Source organism: Simochromis diagramma, unplaced genomic scaffold (genome assembly GCF_900408965.1).
Source record: "Simochromis diagramma unplaced genomic scaffold, fSimDia1.1 OVJJ01000802.1, whole genome shotgun sequence".
NCBI lineage: Eukaryota > Metazoa > Chordata > Actinopteri > Cichliformes > Cichlidae > Simochromis > Simochromis diagramma.
In genome coordinates this window covers 16,649,336-16,675,912 of record NW_024387492.1, presented here as the reverse complement: position 1 = coordinate 16,675,912, position 26,577 = coordinate 16,649,336, and the positions used below count along the sequence as shown (strand labels likewise).

The 26,577-nt window shown below is 38.7% G+C and overlaps 1 protein-coding gene across 1 annotated transcript; it reads right to left on the bottom strand.

The window, feature by feature from the left end:
• nudt14 (nudix (nucleoside diphosphate linked moiety X)-type motif 14) lies at window positions 1-26,577 on the bottom strand. The gene is made up of 5 exons (XM_040017652.1): window positions 26,397-26,577; window positions 17,063-17,106; window positions 11,208-11,272; window positions 10,436-10,727; window positions 1-8,088 (listed from the first exon to the last, which is right to left on the bottom strand). Exons 1-5 carry the CDS (start codon window positions 26,475-26,477, stop codon window positions 7,839-7,841), a joined length of 732 nt encoding a protein of 243 aa, XP_039873586.1. The 5' UTR covers window positions 26,478-26,577; the 3' UTR covers window positions 1-7,838.

Genomic DNA, 26,577 nt, shown 5'->3' with positions numbered 1-26,577 from the left:
GACACTTTGGGCATCAAACCCATTTTTATTTGAATTTAATGCAGTTTAATCGAACACAGTGCACATGCAAAGTATCATATTTAAATATCCTGTATGTTTGTACCAAGTGTCATGTTTTGAAAGTTAAATATTTTAACATTTAGGTAATAAATTAACAAAATCGAAACATTACTAAAAACACTGCCCACAATGAGTATACACATTTTAATAAAGCATAAAATACATGATAAATTCATAAATATGCAATGTTCATACCTGTACCTTTTTCTGAAAATATTTTCTTAAAAACACAAATTCAGTTTAAGACACCAAAAAGGGAAGAAAAAAAAATCACAACTGGACAAATTTCTTTATGTCTTTACCATAAGAAAAAGAGTACTTTGCTCACTTAAAGGTAGTATGTGTAGGATTTTCACTGCCTAATAGAATAACATGTGCTACAACATACAGTCACTGAGCTCCTTCACTGCCTCTGTTGCTTCCGAATATTCAGCTACCAGTCTGCTAATTAAGAAGCAAAAGTGACTTAGTCTTGGACTTAATACAAAATCATTAACAGTACTACACCTTCTTCAATAACTCAATACTACACATAGCACCTTTAAATGTATTTTCTGCTGTTCAGATCATCAAAAAATACAGTAAGAGACTGTCAAACAGTGCACGAACCCTTAACAAAATAAAACAAAAAAACAATCACAGTTGAAGAAGCAATTACAGCATAGCCATGGGGGCAGGGTACAGCTATAAAAGTACTGATGAATGAAGTATTTTGTGACAGGGAACCACTGGGTTCCCACGTTACTGATCTGTTTTTGAGAATTTCAACACCTTAGGGTCAAGCAAACGGACACAAAACACCTTTGTTGTGTGCCTGAGTGATGGAGGTAGAAATGCTGGGCAAGTGGTTGAAAATCCAGCATAGGCAAGAATGAAATACTCAGTCATTTGCTTACCATAAATATGAGTTTTCCTGTATATTAAATACAAGTAGCATATGGCTTACCTGTAGCACAGTCTGCAAGCTCACTCTAAACTGTCAAAAATGTGTTTAGATTTGTCGCAGAGGGGCAGGTTAGGCTTGTTGCACTGGTAGACCTAAAGGGACAGTTAACGGACGAAACGTGCTTATTTGCTTTTTTGACACTGTGGCGCCGACACAATGAAGTTGAGCTGCAGCCAGCAGTTATCAGCAAGCCAAAGCTAACTGAGTGTCTACACAGAGAGCACAATGCAACCAGTACGTCTAGTAGAGAAGCAGTAGCAGCAAATGCTCCCTCTTTGTGGCATTCAGGTACACGGTTTGAAGGTGCTGGAGCCAAAGACATAATGACTGTAGTTAAAAACTGAGCAAAAACGACTTGAATAATGTAAATGCATAATGTTCTCTCAGATGTGACAAGTAAAAAAAAAAGATGGCTGAAATGTCTTTTTGTGAAAACAGCAAAACTCAACTCAAGTCTGGACACGATATCCTGTTCGTTACACAGAAGTGTGAAGAAAACATTTCACAGTTTAGAAGAGAATCTGTTCTCATATTCTGACGTCTCTTGTTCGCTGCTCCGTAGTATAGTGATTACTATAATTTGCATTAAATGCAAAAAAAGATCTGTGTGTGTATGTGGTGGTCCCAGGCCTGGACTATTGGGAGCATTGTGTCAGGGTTTTCCTCTGTTTCTAGTCCTTATCCCTGTAACTGCCCAGACAGGTCATCAGTCTGCAATTAATTTCCGCCAAAAAAAAAGGGCTAATAACCACATTCCTCCAAAACTGTGAAACTTTTCCTATAAGTCTCCAAGAATAATGTTAGTCACCAGTGTTGAATCAGTAAAAAAAGACCTCAGAGATTGCCTTTACACTCAAAAGATGTGTGTTTAACACAGAAACACACAGCTGTTTCTAACTAAATAAGATTACACAAAAGCTGATTAAAAAAAAAAAAAATCAATGGGGAAAAAAAAATCCTAAGTACAAAATTAACAGCAGGCCTGATAACACAGAATACGTAATACATTTTGACTCCACAGGCTAAACAAAACTAAAATAACTCAAATACAGGCTGAAGCTGGCCGAACCAGCTGAACCTGAAGTGCTACCACTCTGTTTGTGCTTCTTTTGGCAACCGAATTCTCTGCACCAATCAATCACATTAGCAGACATCTGACACGATCCTTCCCACTTTGCAGCTGCTATTCACCCGCATGGACGGTACTTTTATTTTCAGTCAGTGAGTCATAATGCTGCTGCAAATCCTCAGCAATGTTCACCAAATACTCTTGACAACTAGAAGGGAAAGTGTTAGGAAATAATCACCTGATAATACTTGCCTGAAACAAACAAACAAACAAATCTATTTCAGCCTAAAGAGAAGTCACTGTGCAGCTCTTCACTTTTGACAGGCACGTTAAAAGTTACAGACTGGCCTTAAAGTTTTTTTTTTCCTTAAAGTTAAAATGGCTTTTACGTTGAGCCAAATCAGAAGCAAACACTGGTAAAACACATTTCTAAAAATATTTTTTTCTTCCAGCCTTGAATCCTCATGGCTAACACATTTCATGAGTTATTTCTAGACACAAGTGTGATACTTCTATTATACTCCACCATACTAGATGAGAACAAGACAATGGAAAACTGTGAGCACCATTGGAAATCCTTCACTGAGGTTCTCCAGTAAACCAAACAACAAGTGCTGAGATCCACTTTGACCTAAAAAAAACAAAACAAAGGGCTGTACGATTGTCATATGAGAGAAAGGGGACTGCAGAAGTGTTGAGTAACTTCTGAAAGCTAACAGCAATTTATGATGTTAGAACATATAATACACTGTCTGGCCAAAACAAGTCACATCTGAATTTAACTAAGGAAACACATAAAAGCCTATTACTGCAGTAATTAATATGTTTTTGCTAACAGATTATCCAACACTAACCAATGCAGTTCTCAAGCAACCATGTTTGAAGATATTCTGCGGTTGTGGAAAAGCCATTAGTCCATTTCAGAACGGTCAAATTATTGGCCTACATGGTGAAACTACTAAAACAGATCAACAGCAGAAATCAAGGATATGTTTAACAGTGAAGGTAAATATTTCTAAGTGCACACTGAGAGCTCAATGGAAGCTACGTTGCTTTAAGAAAACGTGGCTTAAATGAGGTTTATATTTGCTAGGGAGCATGAAGATCAGACTCTGGAGCAATGGAAAAAGGTCATCAGATTGATGGGAATATTTGGGGAAGAACAGGCAGGTGAAATGCCTACCACACAACATCCTGTGAGATCAGCGTTATGACCTGAAGTTGCTTCAGTTGGTCAGGTTTAGGTTCGAGAACATTACGTGCCCCAAGAAAAAGGTCAGCTGACAACCTGAAGCTACTGAAGTCAATTAACTTCCATTTTATTTATATATTGCGAAATCACAACATTGGTGGCCTCAAGTTGCTTGAGGTAAGGTAAGGTAAAGAGCCTAAAATAATACAGAGGGCAAGCACTTGGCCACATTGGGAAGGAAAAACTCATTTTATTTAACAGGAAGAAACATCGAGCATGGGTGAGGCGCTGAATTACTAGGTTTTTCCCAATAATGGGAATGGGAAATTCGAGGGGTACGGCAGACTGGAGAGCGCTTTATCCACACTGAGGATCTTTGCTGAAGAAGATTTTATACAGCAGTCTGACTCTCCCATCATCAATGATGAAACCTTTGGAAAATCCTAATAGAACTCTGGATGGAAATAAATGCTGGGGTATTCCCTAACCTTACAGAAACAAGCCCACGGCAAGTGCACGTTGTCATCAATGCAAAATACTGAAATTTGTCTTGGTCAGGCAGCATACAGCAGTCTTGTTAGGGGTACAATGTGTAACACTAATAAGTAATCTCATGGTTTTCCAAAGGTGCTTTCCACATTTTTCCAAAGTGTCCCGATATCACGCTCACAAAAGTAAATGCATTTGAGAGAGAAAATATGAACCTATTGAGCAAATGTTTCAAGCAGTCTGAGCAAACTCTACAATCGCACATCGAGGAACGATCCATGGTCGACGAAGGACAAAGAAGCTCAACAAATTATATTTATGGCTTTAGGATTATGCATATTTTTCTAAGCTATTTGGGTGGAAGTTACTCCCCAAATGTTTGCGTCAGTGTGTGGAATAAAATACAACCTTTGACTTTTTAAATCTGCGCGGGTGACGGAATTTCAGGTGGCTCCATGACACACTTATAGGGATATGCCCAAAAGTTATGCTCTTCTCGCTGCTTGATTTCTTAGTATGTAGAGGAGAAGAGCCTCACAAACATAGACATAAACCAAGTGAATAAGAAGCATAAGGTTTAAAGAAAAATTAATGTTGAACTTTTGATTGTCAGCTGTTCTTGGTGCTTGAAAAGCATTAAAAAAATGCTAGACTGATTGTTCATATTAACCTAGAGTATTTATTCATATGCGCACCTGGCTGCTAAAGCTAAAAGTGCTCTTCTTTCAGAGAGGTGCTGATTTTGGACAATGTTGTCTGTAATGCTAGAAGTACAGAAATGTGGCTGTATATAATATAGGATTTACTGTTATATTACACTGCATTACTTTAAGCTTGTTGTCACTATCTGTACTCAGTCATTGCATTTCTGAAGTTAAAAAAAACATTTCTGCAGGTGCATCATAAGGATTTCAGCTCTATTAATGGTTGTTTCAAAGTGTAGTTCTCTTATTATTATTACTGTACTAACGTTAATATAATGAAATGTGTCTTTGAAGGTGAATTTTTTAAGACAGTATTGGCTTTGCTTCGGTTTTTGTACATCTATATATGTACTTTTTGTTAACAAAACTACAAGGTGGGGTGGTTCTCTTCCTCACATATTAAATAATGAATGATGTACCAGCCCTTTTTGAGTGAAGAAAAACACTAACATTTTATAGTATTAGTGATAACTTTCTTGCCTAGTTAGTGAAGCTGCAAGTGAATTTGAAATGTGAAAATATAGTAACAGACATGCTGGTCATCATCACATTCAGAGATCCACTCTGAATATAATCAAAGATTGGACTATTTGGACCTGAGATTTTAAGAAGCTGCTGTTGAGAATCACTTTGTGAGTTCAGAGGTGCGTCTCATTTTCTGATACTTATGAATATTCATTTTGATGTAGTAAACCAAGTACCTACTTGTGTAGGGTGTGACATTTGACAGGGTACTGTCATTTCAACTTGAACATGGCAAGCTGTTCACTCAGAGAACTACTATAGTAGCAGGTGACTCGAACTGTCGCAGTAGCTGCAGCATTACAAGTTACAAATCACTGACCTAAAACTAGTTTTGCCTACACTAAAACAACCCAAGCTACGAATGCAGATCCACTGCCTAAAAAAAACAGGTTGCTTTTTGCTAAATAGTGCGCAGCAACTATTTAGCCTGCTCCTACTGGAGGAAAATTGTTCACCGGCTCCTCCCTTTCCACTTCAACCATTAAGGGTCCAGTCATACAAGTCAAGAGACTGGTTGGCAGGAGCCTGGCAACCACTGGTCACTCCAGCAACCACTGATTGTTAAGGTTTCTATAGGCTGCTGACAAGAGACCAGTCAGTGGCTTGTTGGTAATAATTGGTCACTAGGGAAAAATGGGTATTTCTTAATCAGTAGGCGAGTGGTTGCTAGAGGCTGTTGCTAGTTGTGAGGTGAAATCGGCTACAGAGAGGTATACAGTGCGTAACATATTGCCAACACCTGAAAACTGTTCGAAAAGTGGTACTGAAACTGTGAAGAGTCCAATGTAAACACAAATGGATAGTCTTGGTCTTCAGAGTAAAAGTTGTGGTTTTTGGAAGATGTTGGTGTAAACGGTAAGGCACAACTTTTACTTTGAAGGGGACCACTCCCAGTGTCCAGGATGTAGTCCACTTTTTCTTTCTCAGATTCTTGGTGGTCAATTAGTGTTTTCATCTCCGTGTCTTCCATGAAAACTAAGGGCGACTGCAACAATTTGCTAGCGATGAAAGCAATCACAAAAAAGGCAACAACATCGAGGAATCACTCACCAACTGGTCAGGGAATACACAGTTCGGTGACTAGTCTCTAGGCCTATAAGTGACAACTGAAAAGCATTCTCCAATCAACTTTTAATAAATGTTATGTTTACAGCAGGTACTCAGTGTGAATTGCATGTAGTGTACAGAAGCATACAATAAGAGACAGAGCAGGTTTGTGCATTAATGGTTTTCAGCATGTGAGTTTTGCAAATGAATTATTATAAAAATCAGACTTTCACATGGGTTACATTTTCTGAACATTTTTCTAATTAATATTGATGTGATTTATGGGTTCATAATGTAACTTTGATGTTGTGTGCAAAAAATAAACAATCTAAAAATCAGAAAAATAGAGGCTACTGCCTTAAGACATCATGTCCGCAACAGTATACATTTGAGTTCCTCCAAAACTCTAAAAAACAAACATACAAAATAAAAAACGAAACAAACTGTTGTTTGTCTGAGACGCCACTGATGTGCTACAGGCTTGAAAAAGCCTTTAACACGTCAGTGTGAAGATGTCACCAGAAGTGGATTTAAGTGTCTCCAACTACAAATAGGCTGCTTTTAATCACGATCTTGCTTCAGCGCAATTGAGTTAATTAAACTGAGGCCCTCTGCGCAGAGGTAAGTGTTTGCTAATGTTAACTGGTTTGACTTCACGAAGAATTTGATGAAAAGGATAAGGGCTGATTTCAATGATACTACGATTGTTCAGCCTGGAGTACTTAGGTAAGTATTGCTTGAAGGCTATGATTCAGAACTTAAATGGGGCATCCCTGAATACCCCAATCATTACAAGGCCCCATGATTGACTAGTATAGTTTTTGCATTACTGGATCATGGATTAAAGGAATACTCCACTGCTTTTTGTAACCTCATCTATCTATCTTTACATTATAAACAGTGCAAAGAGTAGCTACTGTATATGTGCTTTGCATTGTCACAGTCAGACTTTTTCAGGAAAGCAAAAATGCTTTCAAGATTTCAGTGGAAATGCTGGCAAACTGAAGGTAACCAGCGGCACATTAGAGGTTAATCATGAATACTGACAGCCGTTTAATGTAGCAGAGGTGAGAAAGAGGAATGTTTTCACTTGCAAGCCTTCTCATCATGTGCGAAAATGTGTGAAAATAGAAATACAGTGCATTGACCACAAATCATTTTGAAACTGGGTTTAATTTAGTCGAACAGTGGTTTTCAGTGGCCTCCATTCTGGTTTTGAGGTATTTCCACATAATAATAGAAAATACAATATTGTTACAGTATTATGAAATCATATATACTGGAGCTTTAAATTCTCTTTACTAAAGCAACTAGCAATGGAGAAAAAGTTTCAAGAACATTAAAGGCCTTTTTCTCAACCAAATTTTGATTTTAAAAACACTAACATGTAGATAATATTTAATATCTACATTAAAATAAAATTTAAAAAACAGTGGAGCATTCCTTTAATTAAGGGCAGGCAAATGAAATCTGTGATATGCAGCCACTGATAACAAATGGCACAGTAAATGAATGATTTACGTATAAAAAGAAGAGAAAAAGTGCCAGTGACAACCAGCTATGGCATATTTGTATTTAGGAAAAACACTAGGACCACATAAAACAATTGTCTTTTTAAAAAAGCTAATAGGACAAACCTTAAAGATACCAGCTGGCAACAAGACAAGGGGCCCACCCTTCATCATGTACCAATAAGCAAAAAGGCAATACAGGATGAAGAGCCTTAAGGGGAGGAGTGAGTGTGCTGGGCCAGTGTTTGATTTAATCTGGAATAAATTGTAGAAAGAGGGCTTATTTTAATACTAGTTACACATTGGTGGAGATCTTGTACTTAGGAGACATGTTATTATGGAACCAGATGAAACTAAAAATGACGCCCATGGTTTTGGGTATACGCTCGTCGTAGGCAAACGTCATGGCCTCGTGCAGCGGGACTTTGACCACCTCGATAAGCTCTCCCTCCTTTGGCTCACCTCCACCTGGGCTGACGCAGTTGTCATCGGACACCTCAGCATAAAACATGGTCTGCTTGGCACCGGTTACACCTACACCCGACCTGGAGGAGAGACAAAAAATAAAAAATCTAAAAGGACATCTTCTTTCATTTTTAAACAGGGCTGAGTGTCTTGTGCTGGTGCTTCAGTATCAACACAACACTCTTAGAGACCAAAACAAAGAACTCAACAAAGTCACATTTGAATTCTGTAAATCTGTCTTTCACTCTTTATAATAAAAAAAACCCCATATGGTGTAAAAACAATAAATTCTTTAGCATTTCAATAAAATATTAAATCTCTGCCGCAGGCGACAGTGCCCTCAGGTTGCCTGCTATTAGCAGAGAGCTTCAGTATACTGAGTACTTCTGTCAGAAACACCCTCATAGGTGTTATGAGGGTTAAGATGATCCCCGTCTGTATAATGGAAGCAGTCTACACACAACAATGGTCGTAGACAACACCAACAGAGCTGGAGGTGGTGTGTAAGCTATATCAAAAGCGTCCTTATGAGAGTCATCACTCAAAGCTGTCCAGCTGCTGCTGTCTAATGTGGGACTGTTCGTCTCCTGGGTCTTTTCACTGCCGCTTCAAGCTCTACTCAGCTAATAATACATGGACAAAGATGGATGACTTGCCTAATGCTTATTTCCAGGTCACTTATATAAATTGTGCACTTTTAGTTTATAATTTCAGAACTTCCTCCAACCCCCCCCGCCCCCCCAAAAAAACAAACCATACAAAAAACCCTGCACTGTCACAAAGACTGTTAAGTAATGTTCTTATAAATCTCTCTACTTGACCACTCAAAGCACTTTATTCAACATGCATCATTCACCCATTCATAAGAGCAATTTTTCTATGCCTTTCTAACATTCACACACATTCACAATCCAATGGAAGCATCAGATTGTGCATCCACTGGATTGTGAATCAATTGGAGAGCAACTTGGGGTTGGTATCCTGCCCAAAGATATTTGGGCATGCAGACTGGAGCAATCAGGGATCAAACCACCAACCTTCTGATCAGTAGGTGCTCTTCTGAGCTACTGCCAAACAGCATTAATGCACTATTAAACCACTGTAAGGGTAATTGTCAGGCACTTTTTTCATCTTTACAGACTAAACTAGTGAAAGAGCACCAAATCACAGCAAGAAACATTCATATATAGAGCAAAGAATGATCCGACTTAAAGCCAGACTGATATATGATTTTTAAGACCCATATCGATACCGATATTTAGTGATTTGAAAAAAATACGATATAGCCTTTTCAAGACACATGAAGCATAAACAGATTGGTTATGTGTATTTATGAGTCTGAAATATTATGATAATGCAGTTTAAAAATAATCTTGTTTTAGTGTCATAACTAGTGATGGACTAATCGTTTACGCTCTGCCCAACTCTCGGATGAGATAGTTGTTGCGTTTCCAAACAAGTATTGCCAACAGGAATGTTGGAGAGTGCCCTCTGGTGGATAAACTATGTAACATCAACAGCACTAGCATGGCTGTGAAGGGTGTTCCTCCTTTCTCGTCTTTACGTTCTTACATTTTTATTTATTGTCCGTTATAAAAGCAGATACAGATATGTCAGCTAATATTGGCTGATATATTAGCCCTGTCTACATATCAGCTGGGATATAATCTAACCTATCATGTTCACGCAGCTAGTGAAAAAATAAGTGGAAAAATGTTCATTTAGATGAGGTTAATAAACAATCATATACCAATCCAACAATGACAGCTTTTATAGACTAAGCTCATTTTCAATGGCTGTACCTATTAGCTGAAAGAGTAAAATGGCAAACAGTTATAATATTTGCCTGGTTATTTAAGTCTTTAAAAAAAAAAGTCTTCTTACTTTATTTTCCAAGTGAATTTTGAGAACTCACTTTACTCCCAGTGCTCAGGATAAGGGGAGCACTGGTTTTGCTATTCACTGGCAGATCATCACACAGGAAAATTGCACACATGATTTGACTAACACTTTCAGTCTGGCACCTTTTAAAATCCATCCATAAAGCTTTCCAAAGCCTTTCCAACAGACAGGAGTTTTTGTGTGTGTGCTCCAATAATCTACAGTATATATCATTTAAAAGTTTGAAACACTGCAAATGTAGGTTATTTCCTAGTAAATGCTGCACAAGGAAGTTCAGAATGTATAATTAAAGGAAATTATAACAAAATAGGACAATAGGAAATTAATTGTTAAGGGACAAGAAATCCAGTGGGAGTGACTAAAGTAGATAAGATACATAAGATAATGAAAAACATTGCACTGAGACTTTCCTGTGATTTGAGTTGATACTTGACAAAAGACCTTGACCTTGACCGAGTGCTCCTAACACAAACCATCAGCTGTAAATTATTTTTGAATTATGCGCAATAAACCCAAAAAACTAACCTGTAAGAAGTAATCTTCTTCAGCTTGGAAGCTGGCACATCGTAGCCACATTCTTCCAGCACCTCCTGGCGGGCGATCTCCTCCAGAGAGAGGTTAGGTTTGTCCACCAGGCCAGCGCAGAGCTCATAGGTGACCCCCGCAGAGGCAGGCAGCCACTGAGAAGAGCTCTCCCCTTCTGAGGCTGACTGGCCCTCCTGAGACTCCGTCGCGGCTTCTGCAGCACCCTCCTCGGTTTTTTCAGCAGACTTTGGTGGCTGCGTCTTGGCTTTTTCCCATTCACACATGTATACAGCTGATGGTGGGAGAAATGGAAGAAAATGCCAATACACTCGGGTAAAAAAAAGCTCATTTTAACTGCAATGGCTACTTTTCAATCTTTAAACATTTATTATCTGATAAATTCTATCGTGAGCTCAGTGTTTAAAATAAAATCTCATTGTGCACTGCAGATAAATACTTAAAAAAAATGGCAAAACAAACGGACAAAACAAATAAATCAGTGCCCAGGTGTCCTTGAATTTAATAAACGCCAATGTGGAAAAGTCTGGTGACTACTAACAAAGGAGGCTAGGCTGCATCGTAATGGGACCTCCTGCAGTCTATTTATGAGTCTGTATTGTTGCTTCCATTCATTTGAATAAGAAGTATGCACAGGATGCCCATAGGATGTATACCAAACTTAATCTAGATTGGTGAACATAATGAAATTGAATAAACTGTACTGCAGTGTTTTTGGTGTGCCACTTTGTGAACACAGAAAAAGAAAACTTACCTGGACGGAACTGTTTGACGAGGACAAAACAGTGTGAGGTGGTGTTGAAGATCAGCACAGATACACTGCAGACATTGGGGTGTGGGAGAAAGGCAGAGTTAAACAAATGTTATTCTCAAAGAACATGTTTTCTACCTGCCAAAATGACACATCACTGGTGCAGTGACGTCAAGTTCAAGAGAGCAATAAGTCAGTGGTGAACTAATGTTTAAATCCCTTGTGATGGAATCACCAGTCTAAAACATGCACAAGTCAAAGAACCCTGGATTCATGTATAAAGGTGGTCAAACGTCAGGTCCAAATGCTGGTTTTTGCCAGTTGACAACCAATACTTAGACTTCCTGAAAACAAAAGACCGCCTGGTAAAAACTACTACTCTACCGAATTTCTTTACCTGGCACATTCTCAAAAACCAGTATAAAGCCACCATAAATAGTGACATCACAGCCGTTGCACGACGCAAGCAATGTCGTGACTTTAAACTTAATGCAAGATGCTACTTGGTGGGGGGGGGCTTCTCGTCACTATGTCTGTGTGACTGAGGCTAAACAATCGTACCTGTGTTTCATTGTGTCTGGTTTCCGTTACAATGTTCATCCACTTGAAAGTAGTTTTACTTGACTCTGCAGTTTATAATTAATCCTGGTTAATCGTCTACTGGATCTTAGTCCTTCAGTTCATCCTCTGTCTGAAACGAGTTGTTTCAGAGACTCACCATTTAAATAAACCTTCGTCCAATTGGTTACCCTTCACAAATAGAAGATGTGAAAAGCAGGTGTGTGGGGCTTCTGTGCAAAAAAAAAAAAAAAAAAGCCATCTGCCTGAGATGCCCATGTTAAGAAAATCCACCCTTACTAACATTAAAAAGAAAGTTGGGGAAAAGAAACTGAAATATACAAAATGTTATGTAGTTCTGTGCCATTCAGGCAGATACACATCTCAGTGTTTAACAAAAATCATAACCTACAAACAAACGGAACCATCATACCCCTGACTTAACCTTTGTATTAGACATTTCCTGTTACAAAGACCTAAAAATAACATGCCACTAAAAATAAAATGGTCTGCCAAAATGAACAGATTTCTAAAATAAGAGTCTTGCTTCACTGCTGATATTCACAATGACTCTTAACAAGCAGGATATGGAGATAAAATAGAAGGAAGGTCAGCATGATATGCTTCGCCACTGGCACCCAAAGAGCTCTATAGGCACAGGTGGGTCACCGCTCGAGTGTGTTTGTGTGTATGTGTGTGAGAGTCTGACTGTTGCTGTTTGTGGCGACTTGAGGCCTGGGGTTTGTGTTGGGAAAGCGGATGCGTCTGAGGCGGCAGGAAGCCCTGCCCTGTCTTTCCCATGGAAAGAAAGAACCAAGAGTTTGCTGGTACAACACCTAGCTGCAGCTCCTGGGCTGATACTTGGTTAATGTCTGTTTGCATTTTAGATTTTCAGTTTTGCCTTTTCAAACATGTGTAATGTCAGCTGACTGGTTAATCCTTCTTAAAAACGGGATCATTCCCTTTGTAGTTTATTTTATTAAATCCACTACCTCATTTAACCTTCAGTGAAAACAAATGTCTAGTCCCTACAGTGTGCATTAAATCAAAGGAAAAGTAACTACAGACCTCACTTTTATTGGTACAAACACAGATCATAGCACACACAGATTAAAAAGTCATTAAAAACACCTCTACTGTGCATACTTAAAGTTAATAAAAAAGGTAAAGGAGACTACACCAGGTAATAAATGTAGCAGCAAGTAGGCCTGTAAACTATGACAGCCATTAACTGTTTGCCATTTTTACAAATTCAAACATGCTTGCTGCTTTGTTGGGTCCTTTTTCAAAACACTTTTGTGTTCAAAATTGCAGAATTGAACTTGCACTTCCAGCAATAACAAGTTAAAATCAAAGCTGGAATTAACTGTGGGGATCCTTATAAATTTGCATAAAATATACCATCTCATGGCCCTGAAAACAGCTTCAGAAAAAGGTCAACTGTCTTTCTGTTACTGATTAAAAAGCCTTTGATTCATATCTGGATCCAGTGAGCAAACTCTGCGACTTATCTATTCAGCTCCTTTCGCCATACTCCATTGTTTGCTCTCACCTTGAGAACACAGAACAGCCATTTTCACCTCCTCCCTTGCATCTTTCTAGAGCTTCTTTTTCACACTGATATTGCTGAAGCTGATTACAGATATACACGGAGAAGACTGCGCTGTAGGGCAATATCACCTCACAAGACACAAGTGAGGAGGATGTAGACAAAAAGTGGGTCACAGGCCTGAGGCATTGGAGCTGTCCCTTGTGGCAAGTCATGGTCTTATAGTGCTGTTACACACCATTACTGCTCTTCTACTGCTTCCTGGTGAAAAAAAAGGAGCTCTAACAGTTAAACCAAGAAGCAGGCTAAACAGACACTCAGGACTTTTCATGCACGGTTAAGCTTTCTCTCTGGGGCATCTGGCTGAACAGCGGGAAATCTGGGTTAAGGCAGACGTATGAGACGCAGGACTAAGGTGACTACTGGTAGAAAGCTTATGGTTTAAGGATATTATTATTTGGCCCAAGTCCCACTAGAAAAAAAAATGGGTTAAAGGCAACACAATCCATCTTCTGCTGTCAGATCGGAGCCAAGGACATAACCACATCCCTTCTTTAATTTACCAGCTTTGGTTTAAATGAGTCAAGTGTCGTAATATTACATTTTTTAAATGTTAAATGCTTTTTTTAAAATGAATTATAAGATGCAAATTCTTTATTGACATAAACAGAGCCACATTACGAACTAATAAAACTTACAGCAAGCTAAAATGCATTAGAACAAACAAACAAGGGTTTAACACAGTAATCATTTTATTTTTATCTTTGCTTTTCTGTTGCCTCTGGGCGTCTTTTATTCTCAGATTCATTATGTGAAGCTTTCTGTTATAAATAAGGACTACAAACCAATAAGAATGGCACCTCTGCAATGAGAAACCTCCTATTTCCAAAGGTTTATCAGCAAGCATCTTAATACACATATATAAAAACAGGACATCCTATCAGGCAAAAAAGGACATGAAGCTGATGTCCCATAAGTATGAATGATCTAAATTATAGTTTAGAGTGTAGTTTTTATGTTTGTCTTGTTTGAAAAACCATTTCCACGCAGTCAAGCGTGATTTTACAGTCAGGTAGCTTTTCTCAGAAGGCAATATGCAAACTTCAGTTAGCTTTGTAAAGTTTTAACGCTCTCCAAGCTCTATAGAAATAACAGTTTCTTAAATAAGTTAAAGAGGTAAAACTATATACTCTTCAGATACTTTATTACCCTAGTGGTATTGTTAATTCTGTTTAAAAATGTTGCAGAGTTTGTTGTCATCCATGACTCACCTATAAAGTAATTTGTGCTGTTGTGTCTGAATGTGTCCCATGGAAGAGCAATTCAGTTTCATGTGTTTTTGTAGTTTTCAGGTCAAACCCTGCTTGTGCAAACAAAGTAAGCACTTTCTCTAGATAAGTGGCAGCTAATGAAGCATGTACTTCCAGAATCTTTGGCTCCTGGATTGAGGATCTGCACCTCTAAGTCAAAAGCCACTGAACATTTTACAGTCAACTGTCGTATTTACACTGAGAGTAAATTGTTCCCCTTGTGCAGAGTTAAGTACTATATCTAAGGCAATATCCACACACGGAGCTATTAGCAGTTGTGTGGCAATCAGAGCCCATAGAATATCAATTACATTGAGCAATTTCAAGTGACAACGGGAGAAATAACCCCCGGGCAAAACGATATGGGCAGGTACAGAGGTAAATTTTTCCCATCTTAGAGCAATCGAAGTGACTACCAATGAGAGCAAAGGATATGCAGCAGTCGATTGAAAAACACATGGGTGGCAAATACATTAAAGGTTTAACAAGGCAAATAGAGCCTGGAATGTCCAGTAGCAACCAACCGTCACAATATTTAAATATTGACAGGCCTTAAGAGGTGAGGCCTGTCCAACAAGAAGATGAATCCATAACATGTGGAATACATGTGAATAGGTGGATAATCCACATAGTGAGGGAAAACCCTTGGGATCCTTCAGAAGAAGCTAAAAGGAAAGACTGTGAACCAGATACACCCTGAAACATCATGAAATATCATGAAAACCCAGGTTATCAGTTAACCTTACAGTTTAATTGTATTTATTTATGGAGTACTGTCAGGTAAAGACCTTTTAATAATCTTGGTAAATGAAATTTCTATTAACTACTGTAATTTCCCCAGGAGGCCACTTATCAAATAACCGCAAATCTTGGTAAATGTGCACGCTTATGAAGCAGATGAATAACTGTGCACGTCGCCACAAACTCATCTTCATAAGAATTTTAGAAACAAGCTGAAAAAAATGTATTCAATAACGTATCTCATAGCATTCTGACTACAGTCTCTTCTAGTCTAATGTTGCCTTTGATAAAAAAATCTGTCTTTCAAATCTTTGACTAGTTCTTCTGAAAGACAACATTCTGCTGAGAAGAAAATGCTATGCACACTTGCACAAAAATGCAAAACAATCCAGGGTCTATTTGATACATGCCCCACGGGGACTAACCCGTTTCGCAATATCCACATGGGGTAGAGAAATGCAGGTTTGGGTTTACTGCTTCTTCCCTCTGTGGCACTATTTTTCAAAAGAACTTGTCTTTGGGGTCATTAGTAGAACAAAATGGGGCTGAAATAACCCGAGACTTACCTCAGGGCATTATGGCAGACTGAGAGTTGGAATTACGGCTTTGACGCAAATGTGTGATATTTCTCTTACAGAGTCCCACTAAAGTTCAGACATTTATTGCCACTTTCCCTGTATAATTGCATGGCATTGCTTTCTTCAAAACAAGGTGTGTTAAGGTTGACGATCCTCCAAATACAATGCATTTTTAAGAGAAACCAGAAAATTGTGGTGTAAAAAATACCAGAGAAGTCAGATGAGAGGAAATTGGTTTGGATGTTCAGGAGCAATCTAGGAACCAATAAGGCTTAAGCCTACCATGGTCTGGAAACTGCCGTTTTACATAGCCAGAATGACAAGAGGTATGTGTGGAAGACTAAAGGCTTTTAAACTTAAGTACACTGGACCGACTGCCAAGCATGGTGGTGGTAGCATCTTGCTCTGAGGTTGTTTTACTGCCTGTAGTACTGGTACACTGCATAAGTGGATGGAATAATCAAAAACGAGAACTACCTCCAAATTCTTAAAGCTTTACTCAACAGTTAGACAACTGAAACTTGCACACAACTGGAATGATGCTAAACACACATCAAAACAGGTTTTGGAATGAATAAAGCAATCTAACATTAAACTTCGGAAATGGAATCCCAAAACTGAGTCTATCCCAGTGACGTTACAAATGTTATTGCTCCGACTTGTGAAATTATGAATTCTTATAAAGCAACAAATCTTGTCATCAATGTCAAGAAACCTGAGAACCAGTAAGAAACAAAGTCATTGACATCTATCAGTCTGGAAAGGATTACAAAGCCATTTTTAAGGCTTTGGGACTCAAGTAAACCACAGTGAGAGCCATTATTGACAAATGGAAAAAAACTGCCAATAATGAGAAAACTTCTGAGCACGGCTTTATGTTTAAAACAAGCTCTCGAGATTGAATAACCTCTCCTGACATAAACATGCATGTTATACAGTTTCTCAACAATAACAATGCTGTGTGTCAAGGTCTCATTTCAGGCTACATTAATGTTTTCTTACCTCTTCTGTGTAGTCTGGTATTATTTATTAGCCATTTAGTTTGCCAATAAGATGTATTGAGTACATATACATGCAAGTAAAGGACAGGAGCAGTAAAAGTAAATTGAAAGTGTTTTTTACCTGTCATGGGTCCGCATGAAGTCCCACGATTTCTTTGTGCCATTCTGCGTAGAAATAAGATGACAATAAAACACCATAAATAAAAAAAAGTATGATCTCATAGTAATTCTCAAACACTGCTGGGTTCCAGCTACGTCAATCAAAGTGTTTAAAAAGATAAAGAGTGCCTACAGTTTGCAATCAGTGTATTATAACCTGTTTTATTTCATATGATTTGCATGACAAGATATCAAATCCCCTCTCATTTGGTTAACAAGAATATTTGCTGCACAATTAATGTTGTCTTATTAAAAAAAGCGCACCCAATAAAAACATCTGCAGATGCAAAGCAAAAGAAACGCACCACGAAAAACGTGTTTTCTTTTTATGCCTTGCAATTGCCTCGCAATTGCAGAGAGAGATTCCCGATAGCTAAACAATAAAACACTCAAGTGACAGAAGTTGTTGTGTTTGAAAGCCCTGTGGACACATCAGCACACTGGCATAACATGCAGCTTCACTCTTTCAGTAAATTTCCATCTGTATAATTATGATCAAGCTGCAAAGGAGGTGTGTTACCCACACAAAAGACAGACAAAAATATTCCAGAAATCACAGGGCTTCAATTTATAGCTTGTGACACATGCATTGTCTGGCATGTGACTCTCATCTGTAAAATGATGAGCTAACATCCTGAAAGTTTGGTTTCCTTTCTTTTACATTGTTTTCATTAAAAATGGCTGGAAAAGGTTTTAGGAGTTTTTTCCGAAATGTATAAAGCCAAATTTGTTCAATGGAAAGCTACATGCTCTAAGCTTTGCTGCTTTTTGAAAATATAAAAACTGGCATGTCCACTTCTTTTAGCATGTATTAGCCAATACATGTCATTGCTTCAATCAACTGAATTCCTAAAGCTACATTTAGCTACATGGATAAATCACCTGGGTCAAAATGTCAGGATAAGGCTCAAGGTCAACCTGCTTTCTACATACAGCAAGGCCAGTGTAAAGCTAGCATGACCTAATGTTACAATACTCAAGGTGAAATAATACCAAAATGTTTGTCTATTTCCAGCATTTACTCAGCCAATACAGTGGCACTGAAGAATAAGTCGGGCAGATGAAAACAACATTCATCAAAGCTATAATTACATGAGTAATGGAAAACAGCGTTTTTTCGTCTGTTTTCCGAAAACAGCTGAAAAAGCAGGAGTAACTTCCAAAGAAAAGGTGTGCCAAGCTTATAGGATCATTACCAAGAAGACCTGAGGCCATCATTGCTGCCAAAGGTTGACTTCTTACTTGTCATTTAAATAATTGGTTCATGTACCATCAACAAGCTCTCCCTGTGTGAAATAACCACATTAACCTAGCATATTCCTATCTCGGCATCCAGTGCTGTTTAAATATGGTAAAGTTGGCCTACATTTTCTATGCCTGAAGAAATATGGCCTTGATTCAAATTTAGGCTGCACCTCCTCTCCACCTACGAGCTCTTTCAAACGCAGGGATGACAGTTTTACTAGAAGAGGCTTATCCCAGCTACAACACACGGTGTGTTAGTGAGCTGTTTTCAGTACCACCCAAGAAAAAGGGAGGTGGTACGGCTAATTTCACTGATTCAATCAGACAACATAACTGCTGTTGTAGCAACATGATTTGTGGTTAAAGCTGCAATATGGAATTTAAAGATTTCTATCTGAAAGGGAAAAGTTTAATCACAACTACTTGATTGTGTGGAAGTTAATTTCCTTTCAAAGCATGTTCCACAAACAAAATCAGCCCAAAAAAAAAAAAAAGAAGAAAGAAATGAGAACGGCAAGCTTGGAAGGAAGGAAGAGGCTTTATTTAGCACCCATATTATCAGTTACTCATTTCTTTTTTTTTTAAAAAGTTCATTCATTCATTCAGGGTTTCATCTGTAGCGTAGTAACTAAATGGCCGGGGCCTTTCTGTATAGAATTTGCATGTTCTGCGGATGCTCTGGTTTCCTCCCATATTCCAAATAGATGCAGTTAGTGAGGTTAGGTTAACTGGTTATTCTAAATTGCCCATAGGTATGAATGTGAGCACATGTGGTTCTCTGTCTGTGTGAGCCCTGTGATAAAATGGCGACCTGTCCGGGTGTTCCTTGTGACCCTAAATGGGATAAAGCGGAAGAAAAAAAGATGGATGACTGAATGAAAACAATGCCGTAGATCCCAGTCTCTCCATCCTACAAACTGGTCAGTGACTCTCTGGGAACTACAAATCCCTTGAGATAAAACGTATATTCCTTCACCGCATTCGGTGAAGGAATATAGTGATTGCTGGAACTAACCAGTGATTGCTGGAACTAACCAGGTATAATTAATCATAAAGAGGTATATGGATTTCACCAAAAAACAAACAAAAAAACAAAAACAAAATAGCAATACGACTCAAAACTATGATATTTACAAGACCAAAAAAACCTCACATTTTAGGAGACAGTTCTGTCTTATGTTGATTACTTTTGCTTGATAAATATTTTGAAGACAAGTGAATATCATAATTTGCGCTGTACAATAGCTGTGTGTGCTGTAAATCTGCATCTAAGCAAAGGAACTAAAATGCACATCAACAAAATGCAAGCTACTGCAAGAACACGGCATCCAGCGCATGATGTAAGAGGTCATAGTCACATGACCTTAGCATGAAGCCAAGCCAGGATAATTCTGTTCATGCACCATTAACTGTCCTGATTTGGTGTGAAATGGAAGCATAAAACATTTATGTTCATTTATTTGGCTCCACAAGTAAAAGACTGCCCACTTACATATGCAATTTTACTGCATACTAAAGCAGAGATAGCAACACTCAATGATTAACTGAAGGCATTTTCTGTGTCAAATAAGAGAGGAATTCCTGTCTAAAGATCATGAAAGAGTGAAAAAGTCACTGCAATGAAGTCACTCAGAAATGCTAATTATTTATTATCTGAAGCCTCTGAAATGTTTTTTTTTCCTTTCTTAATTAATTGACAATGAAAAGCTTTTATATTTTAAACTTCATGTAATTGTATAAATTATTCCAAAATTGCAGCTGTAAATAAAAATACATTTTTACTCCAATTTCAGTGACAAAAAAAAATATTAAAAGAAGATTTATTTTGTCAGATCTCCATTAAATTCAAACAATACATTTTAACTGACTGAACTAAAAAAAGAAAAAAAAGATAGAACAATGAGAGTCATACATAATCTCATATTCAGATTCAGAAGGCCTGATATTATGTGATTAAAACACTGCAGACATGCTGCGGGTGTAATTACTCACAAAATCCTTCCATATCAGAAATTAGTATATGTGTTTTACATGCCATCATATGAAACCAAGCCCTTTCACTTCTCCTTATGAAAGCAAAGCTGGTATGGTGATGGAGTGTGTGATAAATCATTTTGTCATGACTGAGGTAGGGATGCACGTCTCGTGGCTTGTTGCTTTATAAAAATGCTTGGCTCTGGAAAATGCTCTGCTGAGGCGGAGTATTTTTGCCATCACTGAACATATTACATGGAAATTGCAGGGTATTTGCATAAGTAAATGTATGCACTAGGGCCCCTAAACCCATCCATGTTGTTCAGAACTGAGCCTTTGTCAAACTGAGGCTATACATTGCATTGCTGTACAGCAGACACATTAAAATATACAATAGAGCTATACTTTGAGATAAAATGGCATTTTATAATCCAGTCCTCCAGCTACAGCAGGTTATGGTTAAAGTGGCCCTACAGCCAAGTACAAAAACAAGATCTATCACAGGACCAGAGACTGTGTGAAGGCAGCTGAATAATCTCGAGAACCCCCAGAACAACCTGGTCAACTTCCCGGTACAGAAACACAAAACAAGAAGAATCTGAGCAAGATTTTAAGACAGAGACTGAACCTTCAGAAGAAAACCTTCAGATCTCTTGGAACAAATGCTAAAAGGAGCCAAAAATGCTTAGGTGGTCAATAATGCATCTAAAGGCTGATTTAAGCAAGCTTCTGAATTTGCTCAGTGCAGAAGAAATGTGCAGGAAAGGTGCACCATCAGTTCAGAGTAAGCTGCAACTACTATACAGACATTTCTGGTAACAACACAAACTCAAGGTTATGAAACAGTGAGGATAAAAATAACATCCAAGAAGGTCTTTCTATTTAAAAAAGCAAAACAGAACAAAAAGTCATCTGGATTTCAAGATTAAAGAAATACCTTAATGTTGTCAGCAATTTCAGACAGCACCACAAAGAGACTAGCAAACACCTCGAATATGGTTTGTTTACAGTACATCACCATTAATTGGCCATGATTACTGTTAAAAACACTGTAGATACAACACATTTATCTTCCAGCAGTGACCTACTACATAAGGTAAAACTGCACTGCATGAATGTGTCAGCGCACACACATTCCCTCTTTAGTCTCCTGTCACCACTCACAGATGGCGGGGTTCCCCTCATTACTCAGGCCACTTGCTGAGAGAGGGGAGGCGGGGACAGCTTGAATGGCCCAGGGGAGATGGAGAATCATGGCCGACACAGATTACGACAGAGAGATTAGCCCACGGGGGGAAAGAGAGAGACACAGGCAGAGAAAGAAAGAGAGAGAGCAAGGCAAGCAGAAGCAGGCTACACAGGACCTTGAAATTAATGTGGTCCCTCTGGCTTTGGCCATCCGAAATGACAGGCTCGTACGTGAATGGCTGTTGTAGGGAGGGATGTATGGTCTTGATCTTTTAGGTGCTTAAAGTCTAATAACCATCACACACACACACACACACACACACACCTTCTATGCTGACTATAAAGCAGACAGCTGCAGCAAGAATAAAAAAAATTAACTACCATCCTCAAATACAATAGCTCCCTTTGAGTCTCATCATGCGCGCTCCAGTTTTTTTCCTGGTTTCATTTATAGTCTCTCTGTTTGACCCTGCTGTCTCGACAAAGGCAGCAGGACTATCATTACAACGGTCAACGTGTTTTAAAAGTAACAAAAAGCATCTACACGTGCAGGGGGGGGGGAAATCAGCATGTGCAGTTTCTTCTCAAGGACGCAGTTTCCAAGTACAAACTGACTGTGTCCTCCAGTGAAATCCACAGAGAGTATATAAACCTCAAATCAAGGCCAGTATACATCAGTGCCATCACCAAACTAAACTTCAAACCTCCTGCCTGGTCTGTACCATACACACACTGAGCCATATTATTTTATTTAGATACTTCCATTAAAAATGTTCCAAAAGGTACAAACACCACGAACATGGTTGAGTAGTCCAAGTCAGTGATACGAATTAGCAGACAAGAGGCTAAAGCAGTCACAACCGCCGTGTTCCTAACTCTAAGCCTCACCAGACACAAAAGTAGTACCATAAAGCAAGCACAATACGTCATTCTTCTTGAAACAGGAGCTTTACTGACCTCTCAAAATTCCTTATAAAGTGTTGTGAATGTCAACTACTTCAGCTGCTACTGAAGGAAGGGTTGTCTGCCAGTCTGTCTCCAGCACTACTGTTTGGAGGCGAGACAGGAGGCAAGACAGCACTGTTGGTATCAATACTGTTGCAACTGAGTATCCAATAGTAACATTTTTAGTACTGATTAATATTTCAGTATTGATGTTGTTTTTTTTTGACAACTCTGGTGGATTTTAGTTAGTTTCTGGAACTTATTCACAGGGGAACAAAAACTAGATGCTCTCTCTGGATTAACTAAACTGACCATAGTGCACCAACGTTCTATCTTCTGTCATCATTAGCCTAAATTGAGTCTAAATGAACATAACATAGTGCTTATGTTACGGACATAGTGTTTTCAGTGAAAGAAAAGTTTCGTAGAGTATCGAAGAAATCAAATACTTTAACGTATTTATCTCATGGAAAACCTGTAAAATCAAATTTTGAAATAATTACAATTGATGGAACCGTTATTCATTAAATCTATACTGTTTAAACTGTGATAACCCATGTTGTTATTGTGTTGTGAACAAATAATTTTAATAATTATATCCTCCTCGAACTGTGCCCTTATTTATAAGCAGATAATCACTATGGCAATCAGTTAACTGCTGTGATTCAAGCACGAGCAGATAAATAGCCATTCACGTAAGAAAATGTGCGCTTCAAGATCATAAAGATCTCATATTCATTCACTGGCTGAAAGACGCACAAGGTACATAATTCTAGATGAATAATTTCAAATCATTATAATGAATAAATAGAAGGTAATTATCTCGCTCTAAGCACCAACTCGTGATTCGCTGTCAGCACGAGGCGACAAAGATAAGAGGGGTTTCCCAGAGTCAACAGAGCACAATCACCTGCTTTGGAGAAGGAGGCGAGAGCAGCGACACAAAACACCAATAAACACTAATGATGCAGAGAGTCTCTTATGCATGACATTATGTACTTTTGGAGTGTGTTGCTGTGAGTGTGAGTAGATTTCTGTTAATGGCCAATAGCAAAAGCTGAAGATGTACAGATGAACATAAAAGGATTGTGGGAGAGATGCTCCCTCGGCATGATTGAAAAGCCTTTGTGGGAAGTCTCTGAACAGCCCCTCCTGAGGTGCAAGGCAGAAATGATGAGAATGAAAGAGAAGGCAGGACAGAGAGAGAAACACAGAGGGTCCACCCGTCATCTCTTTTGTTGTCCATCTGCTGTCTTTAGCCGTTCCACCATCCTCTTGACAGGCTTAACCTTCCCCCTCTGCTGTCACAGGTGTGTACCCCAAATGGGACAAACTCCCAAAAAGAGTACCATGGTACTTGAGTTTTTGGATTACACTGAAAACAACAATACAAAAAAGAAGCTTCCATACATGTAAACCACAATTTGTCACTGCAAGTACCAATTAAAAGCCCTTTTTTCTCATTTGTTTCCAAAACAAAATATACAAAAGAGTCTTTTTTGGCATGTACTAATTACATGAAACAGATGTCATTAACGTGCTCTTATAATCTACTGTGTAAGTAACGCAGCAGCTCCTAAGTTTTAAGAATGAGTTCAGCACCACAGTCACTATCCAGGTTTTACACAACCATATCCATAGCCCAGCAACAGAGAAACTGCACAAATATTTTGAAACCTAAAAATAAATTCATCCTGGACTGCCGCCCGTGTTTGGGTAAGGAAGCACTTCTCACTTTGCAAGGAGACCATCGGGACACAGTCATCACACTTTGCTTTTAGTGGGAGGACAATTTTTATAGTAAATTATTAATGGCTAACCTAAAAAAAGTAAATCAAAGTTCATTGGCAGGGACACTTTAGGAAGCCCAGACCTTCTCATATTTAAGATGCATATATAAAGCAGTGCAGTGAGGTAAACGATGAAAATGAATATCAGATTTTGATCAGAGATAATCAGCACTGCCTAAATTATTTTACCACCACCTGGATAAGAAGCTAAAGGTGGATAGATCATAGATAGATGCTGGCATGGATGGATGAATAGTGACTAAAACTGCACCCGCAAGCCCCTGAGACACCTATGTCCTAGGATAATAAATATTATCAACCTACAAGACAATTGATTCTGCACAAGAAGCGCTGCAAAAACAAGGACGTGTTTGAAACGATTAAGTCATATTTACACCTGAATGCTAACTAGGAATAGCAAAGTCTAGTTAGAAAAAATGAATCCCATCAACATGAGCATAAACATTTTTCCCCTCTTTTAGGTGACTTGGAGATTAGCACTCGCTATTTCAACCTCACTGAACTGCATTGCATTCATATTCAGAAAAATGTGAGATAACTGTGGCACTATGATCTGAGTCACAGCGTGACTAAATGAATGACTGAATGAATAATTTGTAACTGATAGGAAGAAATAGTGAATATCATTATGGCACTGACAAAGAAACCAAATTTTATTGCGGATGGGAATCAAAACCAGTTCACAAGCTTATCAGTTCATTTCATCAGTGTACGCTACGTCTCTCAAAACAATCAAACTCAGAGGAGTCGCTTTCCTTTTGCAAATACTTTTTTTCTCCTGTTTTTTCCCATGTGTTCAGGTGCAACTGCAGTGCTTCTAAAAAAGTTCAGTAGGCTTATTTTTTTCCACACCTAAAATTGATGATGAGCCACTAAGAGAGTCCGAAAAATACCTACAAGCAGAATTAGTAATCACATTAGCAAAAAATATACTGACTTATTTACTATTCATCCTCACTAAGGAAACTTATTGGGCATGGTCAGTAACAGTCCAATCTTCTTTCTCTTCTTCTTTCGAGTGCTCCTATTAGGTACCACTACAGCAGACCATCTGCCCCCCATCTCACCCTACCCTTAGTATCTTCTCCTGGTACACCAACCCTCTGCGTGTCCTCTTTCACTAGATGGACCTTCTCTGTGGTCTTCCTCTTTTCCTCTTACCTGGTAGCTCCATATTCAACATCCTTTGTTCAATATATCCTCACTATCCCTCCTCTGCACACCTCCAAACAATCTCAACCTTTCCTCTCTGCATCTTTTAATAATGCTGACTCAAATTGCTTGATAACTGAAAAACCAAATATAGGTACTCAAAATACCTGGGTAAGCCTTATTAAACTAAAGCGTTTGAATATAAAGGCACATCTACTATGGTTTATATTTAAGACAGGAGCATGAGGTTGATACTAACAAAAAGACTTATAGATATATTTTCTTAATTGAAACTTAATGCAAAAGAGTGATGCTGATCTGAGGTAGGTGCATGTTTCTCTGCACTATGTTCTGTCCATGATCTGCACATTTTTGCAGGTCAATAAAACACAAACACACGCATAACACTTTAAATCCCGAAAGGATATGAACAGGCAAAACTACTCAGTGTCGCTCAAACACAAGCCTGGGCAACTTAGCTCTCTACATATCTGAACTTTCAAAACCTTCGACCTTATTAGACCCACCAGACTGGGTCACTTTGACAGCTGAGATCAACAAGTCTCGCCTGTCTTTACAGTGCAAATAGCGCGGAAAAACCCCCTCTCTTTTCACGTTAAAAAGACCAACTCGAGCCATCTACATCTCCTCGCTCTAATATAAAGCATGTGCCTCTGTTAAACCATGAAAAAAACCCTCTGCAGTAGCAGCAGGCTACCGTTAGCATGGTAGCTCATAGCTGCCTGTTAGCTTAGCTGTCTCGTAAAACACAGAGGTAACTGCGTTTCAAACCAGACCAAATACAGACCTCTTTTTGTCGTCGTGGTGCATGTAATGCCAATTTTTGCTGTCAGTGATTGTGTTTAAGGTCGGCTTAGCCTTCATGTTATGCTAAAAAAAATGAATGGGGGTGGGGGGGGTTGGGTTAGCCTACATCATCCAACAGCATCTACTAGCCGTTATTACTCAATAATAACTCACCTGGCTATAGTGCACCCTGAACGGCTTTAGATAGTCAGATTCTGTGCACGGAACCACTTCAATGTTGTTAATCTCTTCCATAGTTTACACTTGGAGCTTAGATTTGGAGGCTCACCGCTGTTGTCTGTCACCCGCACACTAACTGACAGTGAAGGAATGCCTACGGAAGCCGGGAAAGGAC